Source organism: Acomys minous, assembly GCF_964271855.1.
Source record: "Acomys minous genome assembly, chromosome: 6".
In the NCBI taxonomy this organism is placed as follows: Eukaryota; Metazoa; Chordata; class Mammalia; order Rodentia; family Muridae; genus Acomys; species Acomys minous.
In genome coordinates, this window is record NC_140487.1 from 61,050,729 (window position 1) to 61,071,215 (window position 20,487).

The 20,487-nt window shown below is 44.5% G+C and overlaps 1 protein-coding gene across 15 annotated transcripts in view; it reads left to right on the forward strand.

Annotated features, from left to right (window-relative positions):
* The window catches only part of EZH2 (enhancer of zeste 2 polycomb repressive complex 2 subunit), a 63,455-nt gene extending 43,333 nt beyond the window's left edge, over window positions 1–20,122 (forward strand). For 10 of the 15 annotated variants that reach the window (XM_084786128.1, XM_084786129.1, XM_084786123.1 and 7 more), the window contains exons 9-20: window positions 5,244–5,335; window positions 6,743–6,983; window positions 7,870–8,039; window positions 8,431–8,525; window positions 9,542–9,582; window positions 9,991–10,116; window positions 11,078–11,256; window positions 15,697–15,792; window positions 16,593–16,674; window positions 18,345–18,425; window positions 18,589–18,673; window positions 19,801–20,122. In XM_084786128.1, coding sequence (XP_084642254.1) covers window positions 5,244–5,335; window positions 6,743–6,983; window positions 7,870–8,039; window positions 8,431–8,525; window positions 9,542–9,582; window positions 9,991–10,116; window positions 11,078–11,256; window positions 15,697–15,792; window positions 16,593–16,674; window positions 18,345–18,425; window positions 18,589–18,673; window positions 19,801–19,861 — 1,349 coding nt within the window. In that variant the 3' untranslated portion in view covers window positions 19,862–20,122. The remainder of the gene's footprint in view (window positions 1–5,243; window positions 5,336–6,742; window positions 6,984–7,869; window positions 8,040–8,430; window positions 8,526–9,541; window positions 9,583–9,990; window positions 10,117–11,077; window positions 11,257–15,696; window positions 15,793–16,592; window positions 16,675–18,344; window positions 18,426–18,588; window positions 18,674–19,800) is intronic. The other 5 variants (XM_084786137.1, XM_084786124.1, XM_084786126.1 and 2 more) reach the window with 1 other exon arrangement.
* Window positions 20,123–20,487: the final 365 nt, after the last annotated feature.

Consider the following 20,487-nt stretch of genomic DNA (forward strand, 5'->3'; position numbering starts at 1 on the left):
CCCACTAAGACATGGCCTCATCCCTGCACTCTCTCCCACTAAGACACGGCCTCATCCCTGCACACTCTCCCACTAAGACATGGCCTCATCCCTGCACACTCTCCCACTAAGACACGGCCTCATCCCTGCACACTCTCCCACTAAGACATGGCCTCATCCCTGCACACTCTCCCACTAAGACATGGCCTCATCCCTGCACACTCTCCCACTAAGACACGGCCTCATCCCTGCACACTCTCCCACTAAGACATGGCCTCATCCCTGCACACTCTCCCACTAAGACACGGCCTCATCCCTGCACTCTCTCCCACTAAGACACAGCCTCATCCCTGCACTCTCTCCCACTAAGACACGGCCTCATCCCTGCACACTCTCCCACTAAGACATGGCCTCATCCCTGCACTCTCTCCCACTAAGACACGGCCTCATCCCTGCACTCTCTCCCACTAAGACACAGCCTCATCCCTGCACTCTCTCCCACTAAGACACAGCCTCATCCCTGCACACTCTCCCACTAAGACACGGCCTCATCCCTGCACACTCTCCCACTAAGACACGGCCTCATCCCTGCACTCTCTCCCACTAAGACACAGCCTCATCCCTGCACACTCTCCCACTAAGACCTAGCCTTATCCCTGCACACTCTCCCACTAAGACCTAGCCTCATCCCTGCACACTCTCCCACTAAGACACGGCCTCATCCCTGCACTCTCTCCCACTAAGACACAGCCTCATCCCTGCACTCTCTCCCACTAAGACCTAGCCTCATCCCTGCACACTCTCCCACTAAGACACGGCCTCATCCCTGCACTCTCTCCCACTAAGACACAGCCTCATCCCTGCACACTCTCCCACTAAGACCTAGCCTCATCCCTGCACACTCTCCCACTAAGACCTAGCCTCATCCCTGTACACTCTCCCACTAAGACATGGCCTCATCCCTGCACTCTCTCCCACTAAGACACGGCCTCATCCCTGCACACTCTCCCACTAAGACATGGCCTCATCCCTGCACTCTCTCCCACTAAGACACGGCCTCATCCCTGCACACTCTCCCACTAAGACATGGCCTCATCCCTGCACACTCTCCCACTAAGACACGGCCTCATCCCTGCACACTCTCCCACTAAGACATGGCCTCATCCCTGCACACTCTCCCACTAAGACATGGCCTCATCCCTGCACTCTCTCCCACTAAGACACGGCCTCATCCCTGCACTCTCTCCCACTAAGACACAGCCTCATCCCTGCACACTCTCCCACTAAGACACGGCCTCATCCCTGCACACTCTCCCACTAAGACATGGCCTCATCCCTGCACACTCTCCCACTAAGACACGGCCTCATCCCTGCACTCTCTCCCACTAAGACACAGCCTCATCCCTGCACACTCTCCCACTAAGACACGGCCTCATCCCTGCACACTCTCCCACTAAGACACGGCCTCATCCCTGCACTCTCTCCCACTAAGACACAGCCTCATCCCTGCACACTCTCCCACTAAGACCTAGCCTCATCCCTGCACACTCTCCCACTAAGACCTAGCCTCATCCCTGCACACTCTCCCACTAAGACAGATCCCTATTCCTGAATCTTTCTGAGACAGGGTTTCTTTGTGTAGTCCTGGCTGTTCTGAAACTAGCTGTAGACCAACTGGCCTCAAACTCATAGAGATCCTCCTGCCTCTGCCTCCAGAGTGCTAGGATTAAAGACATGTGTCCCCAACACCCAGCAGCATTAATTACTTTTAAGCACATACTTTGAAAATGTTTGCATTGTATTAACACTCTCTCTAGTTGATATAGAGAGCCTTTTCAGTTGTTCGTTGTGCTTATATGCATGGTCATACCTTTATGACCCATTGACTCCCTGAACTACTTTGTCTTTTGTAGACACTGTCCATACCTTTTTTTTTTTTTTTTTTTTTGAGATGAACTTTCACTATGTAGACTAGCCTGCCCTGGAACTCAGAGATCCACCTGTCTCTGCCTCTTGAGTGCTGACATTAAATGTATGTGTCAGCATACCTGGCCAGTGTGCTTCGTAGACCTACATCTTTCTCACCTACTTAAATATTTTTGCTTTACTGTTTATATTTGTTGCTCTTGGCTACTTACGTTGGGTTACGTACATACATACATACATACATACATATTGGCTAGAAAATGTTAGAGTGAGTGTGTGTGTGTGTGTGTGTGTGTGTGTGTGTGTGTGTGTATGGGGGAGGGGTGTCAGACAGAGACATTATAGCGGCTTAATGATCTTAAGTTGGCAATGCTTGAAGTAGGTTTCTAGCCTTTTAGTTGCATCTCCTTGTGTTGACTGCATTCCTCATCTGAGGTGATGCTTTGGTAGTTTCAGTAGCTTGTAAGTTGGCTTATTTTCTTTCTATCCATTGAACAGTGAAGGAATATCTTAATTTGACTTGTCAGTATTATTTTTAATAGAATTGAAGTAGTTACATTTCAAAAAATAACACTTTGGAGTCATCAACCGCCCGTGGCTCTGCACCTTCTTCAGTCTCTTGTTCTTTGCATGTTGACCACTGTGTGCTGCAAATGGAAGCGTCTGTGGCGACAGTTAGGAAGCGCACTAATTTCAGGGTGTAATGGTGTTACTAGGAATTGACTCGACACTATCCCCATTGGCAGACAATAGTATGAGGTTCCCTCCCTCCCTAGGGCCCACGACCTGTCTAGCCACAGACTGTTGGCCCAGCAGTGGTGCCAGATATAGTCATCATCTGGTGAAGTGGGGCTTCATTCCAGTCAGAAAGTGGTTGGCTACTCTCTGGTGTTCATGACACTACTGCAGCAGTGGCATGTCCTGCCAGGCTAGTCCTTATTGCGTTTTGTAGCATTCACAAGATGGTGATTCCTTTTCTCTTTCATTAGTGTCATAGCACCTTCCCGCACTGTGAATGCTAGCCAGTAGGGACGGAGCGTCCAGGTCAGTGCCAGCTCAGTGTCTTCATGTTCTGTGACTCAAGTATGTGCTGTCTTCAGCAGTGGCCTGTAATGCTTAGGAGCCTCTGGTACCTCGCTGGTCAACAACTCCAAAAGAGATCACCTATTCCTACACCTGGCTTTTGATTTGTTAGCCTGTGGTGTCTACTAGAGGCTTTGTTGACACATTAGAGAGTAACTCTGTAGTTACTCTGTGTGGCTTTTTGGGGGGTGGTGGTGGTGATAAAAAGTCTTATTTGTTATTTATCCTTCCTGCCTTATTTTCTGAAGCAAGATCTGGAGCTCACTGTTGCCTGTAGGTTGATGGGGCAGCAAGCCTCTGGGAAGCTCCCCATCCCTGCTACTCTAATGCAGGCGCATCCTGCCACACTCAGCGTTTACAGAGGTCCTCACGCCTGTGCAAGCATTCTACCTACTGAAGCAATTCCCCTAGTCCTGATGTTAGTTTTCTCGAAATGACTCGTGGAAAGTTTGTCTGAGAAAAGGTCCATAAATTCAAAGAAGGAATTAAATTTATCTTTTGGCTTTCCCCGCTCTAAGACCATAAACTCCTTCCTTTAAGCTTTTCTTTTTAACTTTTTAAAAACTTTTTTATTTTTATTTTTTTTTTTACATTTATTTGCTTTTGTGGTTGAGGGATGTACTTGTGGAGGTCAGGATGAGTTTATGAATTCAGTTCTCTTTTCTCATGTGGGTACTGGGGATTGAACTCAGGTCGTCAAGCTTGATGGCAAGCGCCTTTACTGGCACACTGAGCCACCTCACTTGCTTACTTTTCTTAAAACAAAACAAAACAAAACAAAATTTAACCCACATAGACTTGAGTATCTTCCTGTGTAGAACTTATTCTGGTATAAATATGAATCTAACTTTTCACCCTTCATTTACAAAGTTATCTAAATTTATGGAGAAGTTCAAATCATTCTCTGTCTTGAAGTAGAGTTGCTTTTATTGCTTATTATCAATGCATATTTATTTCTCAGTTTTATCTTTTGTCTGTCTGTGAGCCTTTATTTACAATGTTGGTTGAGTGACTGATTTTGCATGTGGGCATACATGTTGGCATACATGTTGGCACGTGTGTACCATGGTGTAAATGTGGAAGTCAGCTTGTTGGAGTTGGTTCTCTTTCCACCATGTGGATTTTAGGGATTGAACAAAGGCCATCAGACTTGATAAGCGCCCTTAGCTGCTGAGCCATCTTGCTGTCCCCTTTAAATATATTTTAAGAATAACTTATTCTGAGCTAAAACAAATTCAAAACACAGCAGAACATGTGGTGTTACTATCTATAATCTCAGCATTATTTAGGCAGGGGCAAGATGATTGACAGCCTAGGCTACAATACAAAACTTTGGTCAAAAGTAAACCAAAACAACAAAAACCCCAACCATTAAAAAGGCATGTTTGTGGCATCTTGGGAATTTAACTCAGTGGTTCAGCCTTTGCCTAGCTAGGCCTTGGATGGATTTCTAGTACTTCAGGGGAGAAGAAAAAGGTCTTTCCAAACAAGACTACCACCAAAAAGCCCACACAATTCTGTGAATATCACTTATTTTTAGCCAAACTAAGGTTGTTTTCATCTTCTGTAATTTTGAATAGTTAGTTTTAAGCCATTAGCCTTTTCCATTCCATGAACACACCCTAGAACTGAGTTCCAACGATGGGGATCTTCTCTAGAGTTTTTACAAGTTGAACTATTTTCTACTCCATGCTTAATAAATTGACCTTCTTCTAGAAATCAAGTAACACGTCAGAGCCTGGTGGTACACATGTATGGTGTGTATGTGATACACATCTGTAATTGTAGTACTCAGGAGGCAAGGCAGGAGGATTGCTATGAGTTCAAAGTAGCCTGGGAAAGACACCACCTTCCTATCTCACTCCTCCTGCAAAAAACCTCCTCACACAGAGGAAGTGAGGATGGCCACAATTTTTTTTTTCAAATAAAATTAGGAAGTCTGGTTTCTTTTTGCAATATTTTTTCCTTACTGAAGATACTGAAGACTCAAATAAATGTTTGTAGTCGTACTTAATGCCCATCAATCATACTTGCAGGGGGAAAATAAGAATTATGAATCATTCCAGAGTTTATTATGTTTCTACCTTTCTTGGAGGTTGGAGGAAGAGTGGAGGGTACCCTGTGATAGATGACAGAAAGTTGTATAAAGTAAACTATATATGTGAAAGATATTAATGGATTTTCCAGCAGATCTGGGGAAATGAAAAAGTAAACTTTTTGTAGCCATATTCAGATACTTTGTGTTTATTTTACAGCCTTTCATGCAACACCCAACACATATAAGCGGAAGAACACAGAAACAGCTCTGGACAACAAGCCTTGTGGACCACAGTGTTACCAGCATCTGGTGAGATTGAGTGCTTTGTTACCACGGAGGGCTCTTAAGAACTTTGGTGGAGGTGGTAAAGCCAGCGCTAAGCTGTCTGCAACCATACTTACATTGGCCATATGAGAGGCAGTGTTCTCACCCTCGTTTCTTTCATAGCTGTGTACTGCCATGTACAGTGTAGTCTATTAATCTTGTATTACTCTTTGTTTATCTGTGTTATTTCTTCAGCAACATTCATGGTCCTTAGGATCAAGGACTCTCCACAGTTTACGAAGCAAATGAGGCATAGATAGGCCACTTAGACACCAGACACTCAGTGCAGACGTTCCTAAGCCTTTCGCATGGACGTATCCCTTCTGTGACTGTCTTAGGCCACTTATAGTTTAACCTATACCGTAAATCCCACAGATTTTTTTTTTTAAAGTGATAGAGATTAGGAGTAAGAGATTAGGAAAATATGAGGCAGGAAAGTTGTTTTTTACGGGTACTATCTTATTTTTTACCATTTCCCCTCTTCGAACCAAGCCACTCCTACCTAGGAACTAAGTGGGTATATATTGCCTGTTGGATTTTGGACAGAAGATTCAATGAATGGCACCTACAGAAGGTATCCTATTTTTAAGCAATTTGGTTTTTGTAGAGTGAAGTATAAAACTGTTGGCTCCTTTCAAACTTTTCCCTTCTATTACCACTAAAAAAGTAAAAATTAAATAAAGGAATTCTTGAGCACTGTTTTATATTCTTTATAAGGCAGAACTTTATTGGCTCTTCTAAAATGTTTCTGTGGTCTCTTACAAACCATGCTCTTACCATTGTTTTATACTTTCTGAGATTGGATTGTGATACTTCAGAATGCAAAAATGTAACCCATATCTTGTTCCTAAAAGTCCTTTCATGTCTTCCTGTGGCTTTGCATCCTTCACAGGAAACACTATTGGATGTTTTAATAGTAAGACCGGGAGTGACTAAGTCATGCATGTATATGTTTTGTGTCCTTGTATTCTTTAAATAGTACCTTTAAAGAGGTGTGTATTATTTTAAGCTTTGAAATAGGAAATCTGATTTAACATACTTCAGTATGTGAGTCTTTTGATAGAGATTCTCTTTTAAATGTACTGTATGTATCTGAAGAGAAAAATACCTTTATTATTCAAAATATTTCTAACTTACTATGTTTTAATTTTACAAATTCCCAATGTAGAACTGTCTTGCCTGATTTTGCATCATTAGAGAAAATATTGAACCTATTTTTATATTTCTGAAATCTTGAAACTATCAAAAGCAGACCAAAGGTAGTTGGGTGTGTGATAACGGATCCTTGTGGTAGATTCCTGACCAGCCTGTGTTATGCAATGTTGTCTTACTCTATTCCATCAAAATAAGATTTAGAATGTTACCCTGATGCCTCCATTTTTCATTTTGCAGGAAGGAGCTAAGGAGTTTGCTGCCGCCCTTACTGCTGAGCGGATAAAGACACCACCTAAACGCCCAGGGGGCCGCAGAAGAGGAAGACTGCCAAATAACAGTAGCAGACCCAGCACCCCCACCATCAGCGTGCTGGAGTCAAAGGATACAGACAGTGACAGAGAAGCGGGCACTGAAACTGGCGGGGAGAACAATGATAAAGAGGAGGAGGAGAAAAAAGACGAGACGTCCAGCTCCTCTGGTAAGACACCTGGGGACTGGGTGTTGGACCGCTTCACAGGTTAAGGGTTTTCAGTTTGTGTAGGTGCTGCAGGTGGGGTGAGCCGTCTGCTGTGGGTGCTGGGAACCAAGCTGAGGTCCTCTGCAAGAGCAGTGTGCGCTCCTAACCACACAGCCTTCTCTTGGCCCGCCCTCCTCTCCCTTCCCTGGCCGAGACTGATTGTTTGTGCTGGCTCCCGTTACACTGCCTCTCATTCTTGTCTGGCAGGGTTACTGGAAGATCTGATCCAGTTTGATCTTTCTGTTTGTATTGTTTTCCCCTACTCTGTCTTTCTTTGACGGAACATGATGGAACTGAGATGGACTGATGAGACATCAAATGCTAGTGTGGAGTTCATACTTTATTGAATTCTAGTTCTTTCAGCTCTGAACACCATAAGTGATAACAGACCCCATTTGTATATACTTGATAAATCTGGGTTAAAGGGAGTAGAACTTGGGTTCTGTGAGAGGTGCGATAGGATCTTTCTGATATTGTTTCTAACCTTACCTTGAAATTTACTTGTTCATATTGTTTTAGTTGTGTGTTGTGCGTGCATGCGCGTGCTGTGGTGTGCATGTGAATTCCGAGAAAAAGTTCTCGGCCCATCTTGTTTGAGACAAGATCTTTTGGTTGCTTTTGCACTGCGCACACTAGCGTAGCTGGCCATGCATTTCTGGAGAGAGAGCCTCCTGTTTCTCCTTTCCTTGGAGGAGCACTGGGATAACATGCTTGTGTCACGTGTCTGACTTTTATGTGGCTGAGAGGTTTGAACTCTGGCTTTCATGCTTGCACTTTTACCCACTGAGCCATCTCCCCAATCCCTTAATTGTCATTTCTTGACTAGTGTTAACATTTGGTTTTGTAGAAGCAAATTCTCGCTGTCAAACACCAATAAAGATGAAGCCAAATATCGAACCTCCTGAGAACGTGGAGTGGAGTGGTGCTGAAGCCTCAATGTTTAGAGTCCTCATCGGCACTTACTACGATAATTTTTGTGCCATTGCTAGGCTGATTGGGACCAAAACCTGTAGACAGGTAAGAGACTTACATACAGGGATGGTATGTGTTCATTGTCCACATATAGAGAGACTTGTTTTCATTCTCTTCATCTTCTGAAAGAATTCCCTCCTTCCCTTTAAGAAAATTACGTCAGCAGTATTCTTTAGCTATTCTTCAGAATTTCCCCAGTTTAGAATTCAGTTTGGATGTGGCAGATTTAAATAGATAGAATTGGAATTTGGCCAGACTCTAGATTTCACCCCATTCCCAACCTGATGGAACAATAGTGATGTCTACTGTGTATCTTACCCCCTGTTCTATATACCTGGTAGTGTCATGGGAGAGAGAAAAACACCTCTGTATTATGCACAAGCATGCCATGGTTCCCTTAAACCACACTGTCCATATTCCGCTGTCTCTCATCTAGGTGTATGAGTTTAGAGTCAAAGAGTCCAGTATCATAGCACCTGTTCCCACTGAGGATGTGGACACTCCTCCGAGAAAGAAGAAAAGAAAACACCGGTAAGTGCTAAGGAGCCTTCAGAGATGCAGTGAGACAGGTGCTGTAGGCAGGGCTTCTCCCAAGACTAGGAGTCAGTTTTCACTTAAATGATTATAAAAAAGGCTCTAAACTGCTGTCATAGGCTTATAGAAATCTCATTTCTCCCCGATGGATGCTGGTAACTTTTTATATACGCTCACTTCAGCATATTTGGCATATAAAGTCATAAAAAATTTTGGTTTGCCACATTCATTTTGATTGAGAAAAGCATCCTGCAATACAGGCTACATAAATAGTTCTGGTAGCCAGCTGCTGTGGAGTGCTCTAATATACGTTCTGCTGTGCTCACTGCGACCTGGGTTTTCTAAGTGTGAGCCTTACATTCTGATATTTAAAGTGAGTCTCCTCCAAGTCTGTGGCTGTTTACCTCTCCTAAAGACTTGGAGTAAGTGTACAGAATGCTGTGTAGTGCCAGGAAAACCACGATTGGATCCTCCTCCCTCAACCCACTCACTTTTTTTAAAAAATGAGAAGTGTAGTTGAGTGAGTCAGGAAGCAGTTAGATTATACTCCAAATATTTTGTATCGGCTCATATTGTATGTGTTGCGTTGTTATTTAAACAATGAAAGCTTTAAAAAAAAAAAGTTTACGTGGGAACAGTGATTTAGCTTTTACTAGATGCTTCTGAGTTTTTTGGTTGAATAGTTTCTTACCATGAAGTTCACCTGGGTGGTTAACGATGCTGGACATCCTAGAAAGTATCTGTATCCATGTAATTCAGACAAAGTGTGCACAAGGCCTTCAGTCTTACGCAGGCAGTGTGGACAAGGCTTGTGGCATGGCACAGCAACCTGAGTGAGCAGGGCCCTGACACGGAGCTGACAAGCCCACAGGCTAGGTAGTATACAGCTAGTCGTGGCTTCTCAGCACTGCTACAGCACATCCCAGCCAGAGGCACGTAAATGGGACTCAGTTGGATTTGTAGCCAGTTGTTGTTGCACCTTCACACAGAAGTTTGTTTTTCTATCTTTGCAGGTTGTGGGCTGCACACTGCAGAAAGATACAACTGAAAAAGGGTCAGCATCTTCTCATCTAACGTCATTATCAGCTAAAACTTCTGTGTCCCCATTTGTTTTAGAATAGAGACTGGATTGAAGCGTTGGTTATTCTGATTGACTTGACTTCTGCTTAGCGAATTGATTTAAATGCAGTGTGTCAGTTGACCTCCAGTTATTGCTGTTTAGAAAGTGCAATGAATTGGATGAAGTGAGTCAGTGAGAAGCAGGACTTTGGAAGTGGGGCTGAAGTGTGACACCGAGTGTTTAAACGCTTGGGGGTGGGAGGTGATTTTTTTCCCACAGCAGTGTGTGCAGTATTGCAGTAAAGGCCGCTCCAGAGGTAGTGGGGGAGAATGTCTTGTTAACTGTGATGATCATTTCCCATCTCCCTGGATTCATTGGCTGCGTGCTGTTATCTTTACTCAGACGGCTCCTCTAACCATGTTTACAACTATCAACCCTGTGACCATCCACGGCAGCCTTGTGACAGTTCGTGCCCTTGTGTGATAGCACAAAATTTTTGTGAAAAGTTTTGTCAATGTAGTTCAGAGTGTAAGTATTTGTTGCTTTGGTGCAATTGCATGAGAACTGAATAGGCTTTTGGTCAGCAGCTAAAAATGGTGATTTAACTCATGATATAAGGCCTGGGAGTGCTCTCTTACTGCTTGCTTAAGGGACGCTGCTTATCCTACAAGTGTTTATTGAGCCCTTACCTCCACTGCTGAAGTCAGCCACCTGGGCAGTGTGACTGCTCACACACCAGTCAGGCAGAGTTGGAGTAATGGATTAGTCTTCTGTTTTTTCCTTGGTCATTTGAATTATTGTAAAGTGGCAGAGACTGTAAAGAGAATCTAGAAGTAGCTACCCAAGTCTTTTGTGGGCATCAGAAGTAGTGAGAGTTAAGAGGGCTTGAGTTTTCAGAATGAAAGAAGTAGTCTAAGGGCAGTAGGTTTTTATAAATCACTCAAGAAAGCTGTACACGGAGTTTGGATACCAGCGAGTGGACTACAAATGTGGTTTATTATGGTGGTTCTCAACCTTCTTCCAATACATTTCCTCATGTTGTGGTGTCCCCCTACCATAAATTTTTTTTGTTGTATTTCATAACTGTAATTTTGCTAATGTTATTAATTGTAATGTATATATTTCATGGAGATAGGTTTGCCAAAGGGGTTGTGACCCACAGGTTGAGAACCGCAGCTTATTGGAATGGTCAAGGACCATGGATACTATTTACTCCAAGACCTCCCTTCACCTAGTTAATTAACCATAGGACTTTACATTCCTATGCTATTTAACAAATATGAAACAACAAAACCCCAGCAGTGATCGTTCTCAGTCGTAACAGCTTCATGTCTGCTGTCCCCGATTCCTCATCTCTACAATGGAATAGTAAGGGAAAGGTTGCGAGGGGTCAAGTGAGTCATTTGTGTGTTCAGCAAGACATTGGCTGCATTCTATAAAGGACGATGGCTGGATATGGTGGTGATGGTGATAACATTTATCCCTGAAGGTCAAAACCGCTTTCCTGGATGCCGGTGCAAAGCACAGTGCAACACCAAGCAGTGTCCGTGCTACCTGGCTGTCCGAGAGTGTGACCCTGACCTCTGTCTCACGTGTGGAGCTGCTGACCACTGGGACAGTAAAAATGTGTCCTGCAAGAACTGTAGTATTCAGCGAGGCTCTAAGAAGGTAACTAACAGTCTTGTCTGGAAACTTTCTGTTGTTGGTTTGACAGTGTCTTGTGTAACTGCTGCTGTCCTCAAACTCACTCTGTAGCTGAGAATGAATTTGAATTTCTGATTCTCCTGCCTCTACCTCCTGGGTGCTGGATTAAAGTACGTGCTATATGCCTAATTTTATATGGTGCTGTGGATGCAACCCAGGGCTTTGTGCATGCTGGGTAAGCACTCTACCAGCAACTGAGCTCCAGCCACAGCCTCTGGAAGATGGAGATTTTAGCTGGGAACAGGAAATAAAAGTAACCCTTAAAGGTGTAGCCGATGAAAGAGAAAAGTGTCTGGATATTGCAGGTGTGCACCCCCTGCCTCCCCACTCCCCAGGTTTAAGGTCTGATCATTTGTTACCCTTAAAGACTTACTTTTGGCTGGATTTAGACTCAGGAGTAGAAGCTCTCAGTGAGGACAGCCTCCATCTCTTGGCGTTCTGTTCCTGATGTTTTTCTCTGGCTTCCTTCATTCTCTTTTCTGAAGTTTCGCATGCTCTGCAGCCTCATCTTTCCTAGTGTGCTGATGTCGTTGGATTTGTGTTGTAGGACATGTGGAGTAACAAGACAATGAATCTTGGGCACTTTGGGCCTGAGCTGCTTAGCTTCTTTGTTTAGGGGCTTTCTGACAACATATTGACAGACATCTCTGTAGAGACCTACTCTTACCTCTGTGGAGAGATTGACAAACTTTCAGATCCTGCTAGCTATTAGGACTCCAACCACTGAGACCCTATCTGTCAGTCCAAGAATATCCTTTTCTTTAAAAAACGAACAAACAAAACACCACATTGAGAATACTCATATTGGCATCCACAAACAGACTTGCACTTCTTTGTCCAGTTCTCCTTTGTCTGTAACAAGAATGCTCTGACTCAAGGACAGGTGCACACTTGGCTGTGAGCTGAGACACCTGGCTTCATAGGAAACCCATTTCTGTTGCCCTCACCACTGATCCAGACACATCCCTTCCACTGTTCACTCCGAGCATCTGCAGCTACTTCTGTGGGCATGACCTTCTCCTAGAGTGTACAGAGTTGACTGACGTTCATCGCCTGTTTCAGTGAGTTTCTGACAGCGGCTGGCTGGAGAGCAGATAATCAACTCCTGACACAGGTGACTGCCACCCAGGAGGCACCACAAAAGGAGCTAATGCTCATCCTTAAATTTCCCATGAAATAAATGCCTTATTGATGGTAAGGTAAACCTGAGGTTCTGATAAATAGCCATTAATGCTATGAGATTTGAAATAGGAATTATTTTTATTTAATAGCCGATTCCATATTTTTTGTTAGCACAAAGTTGTATCTCCTCGGTGGCAGCAGATGGTGATGTCTATCAGAATGTACAGTCCATTCTCATCGAGGTTTTCTTAGGATCCTTTTTGTACATGGTAAAAGATGAAATTTCCTCCAGCAAAGTGCTGTAGGCTTTGCTCTTGTTCTTTAATGACCTTGAAAACAGGCCAGGGTTTGTGACGCATACCTGCAGAACCAGCACCCTAGAGACTGAGTGAGGTAGGAGCATGTATGTGAACTGTGTCAGAAGATGGTCTCAGTGCGTCCACATCCTTAAAGCCTTAAAATGACCCACCCAGGAGCTATGAATTTGAAGCCTGAGACTTGCACATAGGTGATTTTAAGTGTAGCAGCCAGGGAGAAACACTAAGCAAAGGAAACCTGAATGACCTGTTAATGCTAGGAATATTCAGTATCTTTCTTTAACCGATCCTTTTAGTAACAATAGCTGGTATTACTAACTATTTAATATAAACACCGTTGGAATGCTTACTGCATTTTACAGGTAAGGAAATCCAGATTCACAAGATTCACTATCTGATGACATGGCTCAGTGGTTAAAACCCAGTCAGTACTCACATGGTGGAAGTAGAGCACCGACTCCTTAAGCTGTCCTTCCCACAGTGCAGCATGAATTAAAAAAAAAAAATCTGAGGTCTTGCTGGCCCTGCCCTCTCCACACTACCACTTCTGCCCTGTGTGTGGTGTAGGCACATCTCAAGAGCCATCACATGGTCAATAGCACCCTATTTTTTTAAAAGATATATTTTATATGTGTATGAGTGTTTTGCCTGCATGTGTGTATGTGCACCAGATGCATGTCTGATATCCACACATTTTGGAAGAGGGTATTGAATCCTCTGGAACTAGTTACAGATGGTTGTGAGTTGTATGGGAACAGAACCCAGGTCCTTTGCAGGAGTAGCTAGTGCTCCTAATCGCTGAGCCATCTCTTCAGCCTCAAGTCACCCTAAGGAACTCTCCTTGAATCCCTGCCTTAGGCAGAGCGTCCAGCTTCTCTTCGCTTCCCCGCCCCCCCTTGGGTCTTTGAACCAACATTATTTGTGGAAGATCTGATCTGGATTAGCTGTGCACAGTATTTCTTGTCGTTGGGTTTTTGGATCATTTTATTTTAGGTGGCTGTATATTCATGTAGGTCATCAGATCATAATAACGTTGTTTTCAGTTTCCTTTGGCCAAACAATCTCTTGCTGTGTCCTGGCCCCATATTTGCCATTGTAGAACAGATACACCCTCTCTTTAGTTTGTTCATAGAGTGGCAGTGATGCTCACGCAGACATGTCTTCTCTGGGACAGCTTTTAACTCTCGGAACGGAGCGCTGTGAACTTAGCTTTTGCCACTTTGGTTCACTTGCTTGTTTTGACTGTTTAACTGATTTTGTTTCTGCTCTGGAGGGTGGTTGGGAAATTCACCTGACAAGGGCATTCAGAATGGGAATAGATGCGCTTGGATGACCTGGGAACCGCTTTAAAGGTCACAAGAAAGTTCCGAGTGAAGCATGACAAAGAGCCACGGTGGCGTTGCCATGGTGCCGGGCAGTGGTGGTGCACACCTTTAATCCCAGCACTCGGGAGGCAGAGGCAGGCGGGTCTCTCTGAGTTCAAAGCCAACCTGGTCTACACAGCAAGTTCCAGGACAGCCAGAGCTATACAGAGAAACTCTATCTTGAGAGACAAACAAAAGAGAAACGTTACTGTGAGTAGCAGTGGTCATCTTGGTCTTCTGTGGGATTGATAAGTCATGATGTCCTTTCTGGTAATTTTCTGTGTCCTCATGTGGAATTGCTAGAAGACATCTGTGAAGAAAATGGCAGGGTCTTCAGAGGAGTAAATACCCATGGAGAATTAAAATGTGCTGAGGGCTTAGTGGGCGGCAGAGTGTACTTCGGGAAGTGCAGGGAAAGATCCAGAGCAGAGTTGTTGGTGTGTGCACATTAAATCTGTTTCATTGCCCAGCTGTGGTGGGACATCCATATTCAAGGGCAGCCTGGGCCGCATAGAGCATTATGTCTCCAGAACAAAAAACCAAGGTCTGGAGAGATGGCGCTGTGGGTAAAGAGCTTGTTGTACAAACCTGACGTTGGTGTGCCCAGCACCCACATTAAAAACCAGGGGGAGCCATGCACTAATGACCCCAGTGCTGGAAGCATGGCTGTGGGGCAGAGACTGCTGGGCCTGGGCCTTCACTGCCAGCCAGTCTAACTGAAATGAAACAGCTCCAGGTTCAGCAAGAAAGACCCCGTCTCCAAAGGCGCAAGGTGGAGAGCAGTAGATGTAATACCTAAAGGTGCTCACTGGCCTGCACATGGTCACACATATGCAAGCATACATGTACACACACATGTATACATTATACCTACACATACTACAGATAAATAACCAAATAAAACATGTTCCTTAGTTTTGCCACAGTGACAAAATACCTGAGAAAGGAGTTAAGATTTGGGCTGTTGGTTTCAGCACATGGTCTCTGGCTTCTGCTGCTCCTGGCTTATGCACAGGGAGGCAGAACGTCCTGGTAGGGGAGCATGTAGCTCAATCCGCAGCACACAGCAGGCAGAGGGAACCCAGGAAGGGTCAGGAACAAGATATACACTTGAAAGACATAGCACCAGTGACCACTTCTCCAGGCAGAACTCACCTAGTCTGTATCACCTCCCAAAATGCCAGCAAATTGAGTCTATCAATAGATGGATCATCAATTTAGAGCCCTCACATCAGTCATCTCTTGGTGATATTCACAAGCTGGGGCCTAAGCTTCCAACAGTGGTTGAGTGAGGTAGGTGACGGAAAAGAGAAGGGAAACAGGCCCCGGCCTCCCTTGCTGCAGTGCCCACTGATGCCAGAGGCTTGGTTTGGTTTTTGTTTGTCCTATAAGAGGGCATTTACCCTGAATTCTGTTTAGAAACATCATTTTAGGGTTCTGCAGACACATTCACCAACTTTCGTCCCTGTTAAATCTACCCAGGAGTTGGGTGATTGCCTCGCACAGTCTGCGGTTTAACCACGGCCCCCTTGACTCTGCACACGCTGGCCTAGGCCTGCCCTTGCTCCTCATTCTCGTTATGTCATTGTGCTTGTTTTCAGCACTTACTACTGGCACCATCTGATGTGGCAGGCTGGGGCATCTTTATCAAAGATCCTGTACAGAAAAATGAATTCATCTCAGAATACTGTGGAGAGGTAAGGCACACTCGTGTGTAATCCAGTTTATAGTAGCAGCTTGCATTGTTTTGGATAGATTTTATTAGACAAGTCTAAGTTAGAATGAATTTACCCTGGACTTCTTTGTATTTGAAGATGTGATTTACATAGTAACTAGCTAGATTGCTCTAGTTCTAGTCATGTTTGGCTTTTATTTACCTGGAGGCACGGGGTTCTGAAACAAGAGCTTTGCTGTGTATAATCGGTCCTACTTAATTGGTAGCTGATGGGGACCTGGAAACAGCAGCATTATTAGGTTGGCCCTTTTAGTTGTTGGGCTTGGGGAGAAAGCCAAAACACTGCTTCGGAAAGTCACAGTTTGCATTTTTTACTCAGCAGAAAGACAATATTGTTGTCACTTTCTTTAGACATTGCTTAGGACATAGAAATCTCTGATTTGGAGTTCTTAAAAATATCATTCTTTGGCCTGGTGTGATGGGTCAGTGAGTAAAGGCACCTGCTGCCAAGTTGATGGCCTGAGTTCAGTCGTCAGGCCCCGCAGGTGGAAGGAGAGCAGTGGCTCCTGTAAGCTGTCCTTTAGCCTTCACACGCAGCTGGGGCGTGAGCACGCAAGCGCCTTTCCCCGTAAGTTAAACAGATTAAATGTAGTAAAATTAAAACATTTTTACTGTTGTACATGCTAAATGAAGAAGAGAATTTGGCTACTGTGACTCTTTGATATTCTCAAGAGGGACCAAAATTCCTTTACTTGGCTCTTTCATGTTTTAAGGGGCTGGATCACTTACTCAATACAATTTCCTCCTGTGTCTTCCTTGTAGATTATTTCTCAGGATGAAGCAGACAGAAGAGGCAAAGTGTATGACAAATACATGTGCAGCTTCTTGTTCAACTTGAACAACGGTAGGTTCTGAGCTGGGAGGCAAGGCTTTCAAGTTAGAGATCAGCAAGATGTCACGAGTGAGGGCACCCATCTGCAGGGACAGCTCTGTAGTTCATGTAGAGTGGTGGCTGCGGTGGCACAGTGGGGGCAGGATACCTGGGTCACTGGGCTGCCTATGTCCCACACCTCTCGCCTCCAGACAGGAGCAGGCCAGACTGGGTTTCTGTTGATTGGTCCGGGCACTTCTTGTCTCCTGGCGGGAATGGATGGACCTAGATATCAAAGGTTCCTTTGCTCTTTCCAGCAGTTAGAGCACTTGGGTAGGCTTTTGGCTTGAGCACAGAGCCAGGTTCCCACAAGCAGACAGGGGAGACGCACTTCCCGAGAGTGCTTCTCTAAGGGTGGGCTTCAGTTAAGCCACAATGGAGTGGGTCAAAGCCCTGGGAGCCCAGCGAGTTTCAGGAGCGTACCCAGAATGATGAATCTCAGACTTGTGAATTAGGGAGTTAAAACTGGGGAATGAGGATGAATGTGTTTGACTTTGTAGGGCTGAAGGGCCCAGAATATCTCATCTGCATAAGTGATGCAGAGCCTCAGTAACGTGAGGCCTTCATCACAGGAAGGAAGACAGCACTTCGCTGTCCTATGTGTGAGAGGATGGTGCCAGGGGCAGAATTAGAGACCATTTGTTGGAGGCTAAGATCTCAGCACCGGGTGGGGTACTTCCTGGACCTTCCTGTGTTTGTTACCAGGAAAAGTCCAGCCTGTGTTTTCTATGTGATGTTCCTTACAAAATTCTGGAGTCACCAGATCAGGTGGGATGAGAGGCCTTGCTGAAGGGGAGTTGTTCTTCATATTCCAAGCGTGAGAAATTGGCTATTCGGAGAAGACCAGATCTCAACCTTAATCAGCAGAGTCCCACACAGCTCCTGGGGTTTTCTTATCACCAGGCCTAGGTTCAGGGAAGTGTCGATCACTGGTGAACAGATGGGAAGTCCTCCATCGAGCAGAGGGCTGTTGTGTGCAGGAAACCATCTAGAGTCCCAGCCACTTACAGGTGGGCCTGCCCCAGACTCGCTGTCAGGGGACATTGTGTCTCTCACTGCTGTGGCTTGTCTCACGGTCCCCAGAACTTGAAGCTAAGTAGTTACAGTATACCTTTTCAGTCAGTGCCTCTGACCCAGGAGATAGCCAGCTTTTGAAAGGATCTTGTGGCCCCAGGATGTTGGCCACATATTGAAAGAAAGCAACAGCTGCCGCAGCCTGTGTCTGTGGAGGGATCTGTGAAAACATGTGCGCTCAACACAGATTCATACAAACTTTAAGCTGGATCAAGTAGAATGAACTCTCTCTCTCTCCCTCTCCTGGACATGTTCTACAGAAATATCTTAAACGTCTATGTGTTCACTTCTTGATGCTTAGAGAAACTTTCCTGGATTAAATTTTTTCATGTTTTGCTCAGTAATATATAATTGAGAAGTCATGGGATTTGAGAGCCATATTTAGCAGCCAAGGACTCATTTTAATGCAGAAGAGCATCTTCTCCCAAATGTCATTTCATATTGAATGAAGCTGAATGTTTTATTTGCTTTTGAAGTCAAATCCTGAACTGTATTTCTAAAACCACAATAACTTTGGTCTATGACTGAAATTAATAACTGGACTATTTGTGGTTTTTTTTTCTCTTTAGATTTTGTGGTGGATGCTACTCGCAAGGGCAACAAAATTCGTTTTGCTAATCATTCAGTAAATCCAAACTGCTATGCAAAAGGTAGGCTTTTAAGTTGGAATTGCCAGTTTGATGCAAAAATTGCCTTTTTTTCAGCCAAGTGATAGCAGACTTGAGTACCTCTGAGCACTCACTAGAGCAGTCGGTAACCTCCATGGCCTGTCTTCCCTCTCATCGCTCACTGGCCCAATGCTTCTCTTTCCAGTTATGATGGTTAACGGTGATCACAGGATAGGAATCTTTGCTAAGAGAGCCATCCAGACTGGCGAAGAGCTGTTTTTTGATTACAGGTTGGTAAAAATGCACTTTTAGTGTAATCTAAAGGCTTTCCCTTCCTGTACTATGGGTTGGAGTCAGAGGCTGATGTTTGTAAGTTCTTTGCCAGAGCTGTCAGCATTAGAGGGAGCATTCTTTTAACTTGCCAGTCACTATTGTGGGCACTAGTAGAGAGCTACATGTTTTCTCAATATAGGTTCTCACGCATTTACTATACAATGCTTATTTGAAGAAAAAAAGAAAACCAAAACCCATGCAGAAAATTGCATTTAGCAGCCTGCTGTTGATAACTGACTGTGACTCCTAGGTTTTAATGCGTGCCTCACATCACATCATGCACCTGTATTCTACAGCACCTTCTCATTGGTGCATTATGTATATCTTTACTGGTAACACAATTTCATCTTCATTGTTTTAATTGTTAGCATCACCCTGTGGTCACCATGGATTTTCTGGGGAAGCTCATTAGGACCACTGACAGCATAGAGCTCCATTGGCAGAGGTCAAGCTGGCAGAGTATAGCACCTGGCTCTGTGGGATAGAAGTTACTTAAATGTGGCTGAATGTTCATCCCACCCAGAAACTTGAGTTGAAGTAGGGGTGTGCGTACCCAGTTCTAGTACTTAATGCTGCACAGCTGTAGACAAAGTGAAACCTGTGAGATTGGAATAGGGTCCTTTTGGGGAGGCCACTACAAACGGCTCTACTCATGTTTGCTTTAAGTGGACCAGGGTTAGCGGCAAAACTGTCCAGCTTCCCTGGTGGTGGACCCTCAAGAGCCTGCCTTGGCATCTACTTCATGAATCCGCAGAGCTAGTGAGGGTTGCTCTTTGGCACTAGCCATTCTTTCCAAATCATGACTTTGCTTTCTCAGTATTAGACGCAGATATTACAATGTTGAGTTCCTCTCAGAGCAGAGGGCTTCAGAGGCACAGGGAGGGCCGGGCAGGAGCTGTGGGAGTGCTTCTAGTACAGACAGCTCTCACTAGGTGACCAGGGCCAGCTGCATGCTTCCACTTGATGTAGGCAGCTGTGTAACGGTGTGGGGTGTGTCTGTGTTTTAGTGACATCATGTCTACACCAGCAGGCTTGGTTTTCCTGGTGTTTGACAGGTAGTCATTTCTTGTTCATGTTGTTTCAGGTACAGCCAGGCTGATGCTCTGAAGTACGTGGGCATTGAAAGAGAAATGGAAATCCCTTGACATCTGCTACCTCTTCCCCTCCTCTCTGAACGTCTGCCTTAGCTTCAGGAACCTTGAGTACTGTGGGCAATTTAGAAAAAGTAAATGCAGTTTGAAATTCTGAATTTGCAAAGTACTGTAACAGTAATTTATAGTAATGAGTTTTAAAATCAACTTTTTATTGCCTTCTCACCAGCTGCAAAGTGTTTTGTACCAGTGAATTTTTGCAATAATGCAGTATGGTACATTTTTCAACTTTGAATAAAGAATACTTGAACTTGTTGTTGAGTCACTTGTTGTGGAGCATCAGCAGCTGATTCTAGAAAGACTATCCAGTAGGTAGGAAAACACAACTTAGCTTCATTTTCAGTTGTCTATGAATCTTAATAACAAACATATTGACATAGTGTTTGCCCAGATACAGTGTTAGTATTGCCTGTGATCTTTAGAAGACATGAGTGAACAACACTGGCGTGGTTTCTGGGCATTCAGCAAGGAAAGTGAGTCAACAGGAGATGGCTGAGGCACATTCCAATTAGCTTGTACCACAGAGAAAGCTGTTGAACCTCCAAATCTGCTGTCCATATTTAAACCGATCACGGGTTGGACTAGTTTAGACATGGCTGCAGATGCTGTGTGCGGAGTAG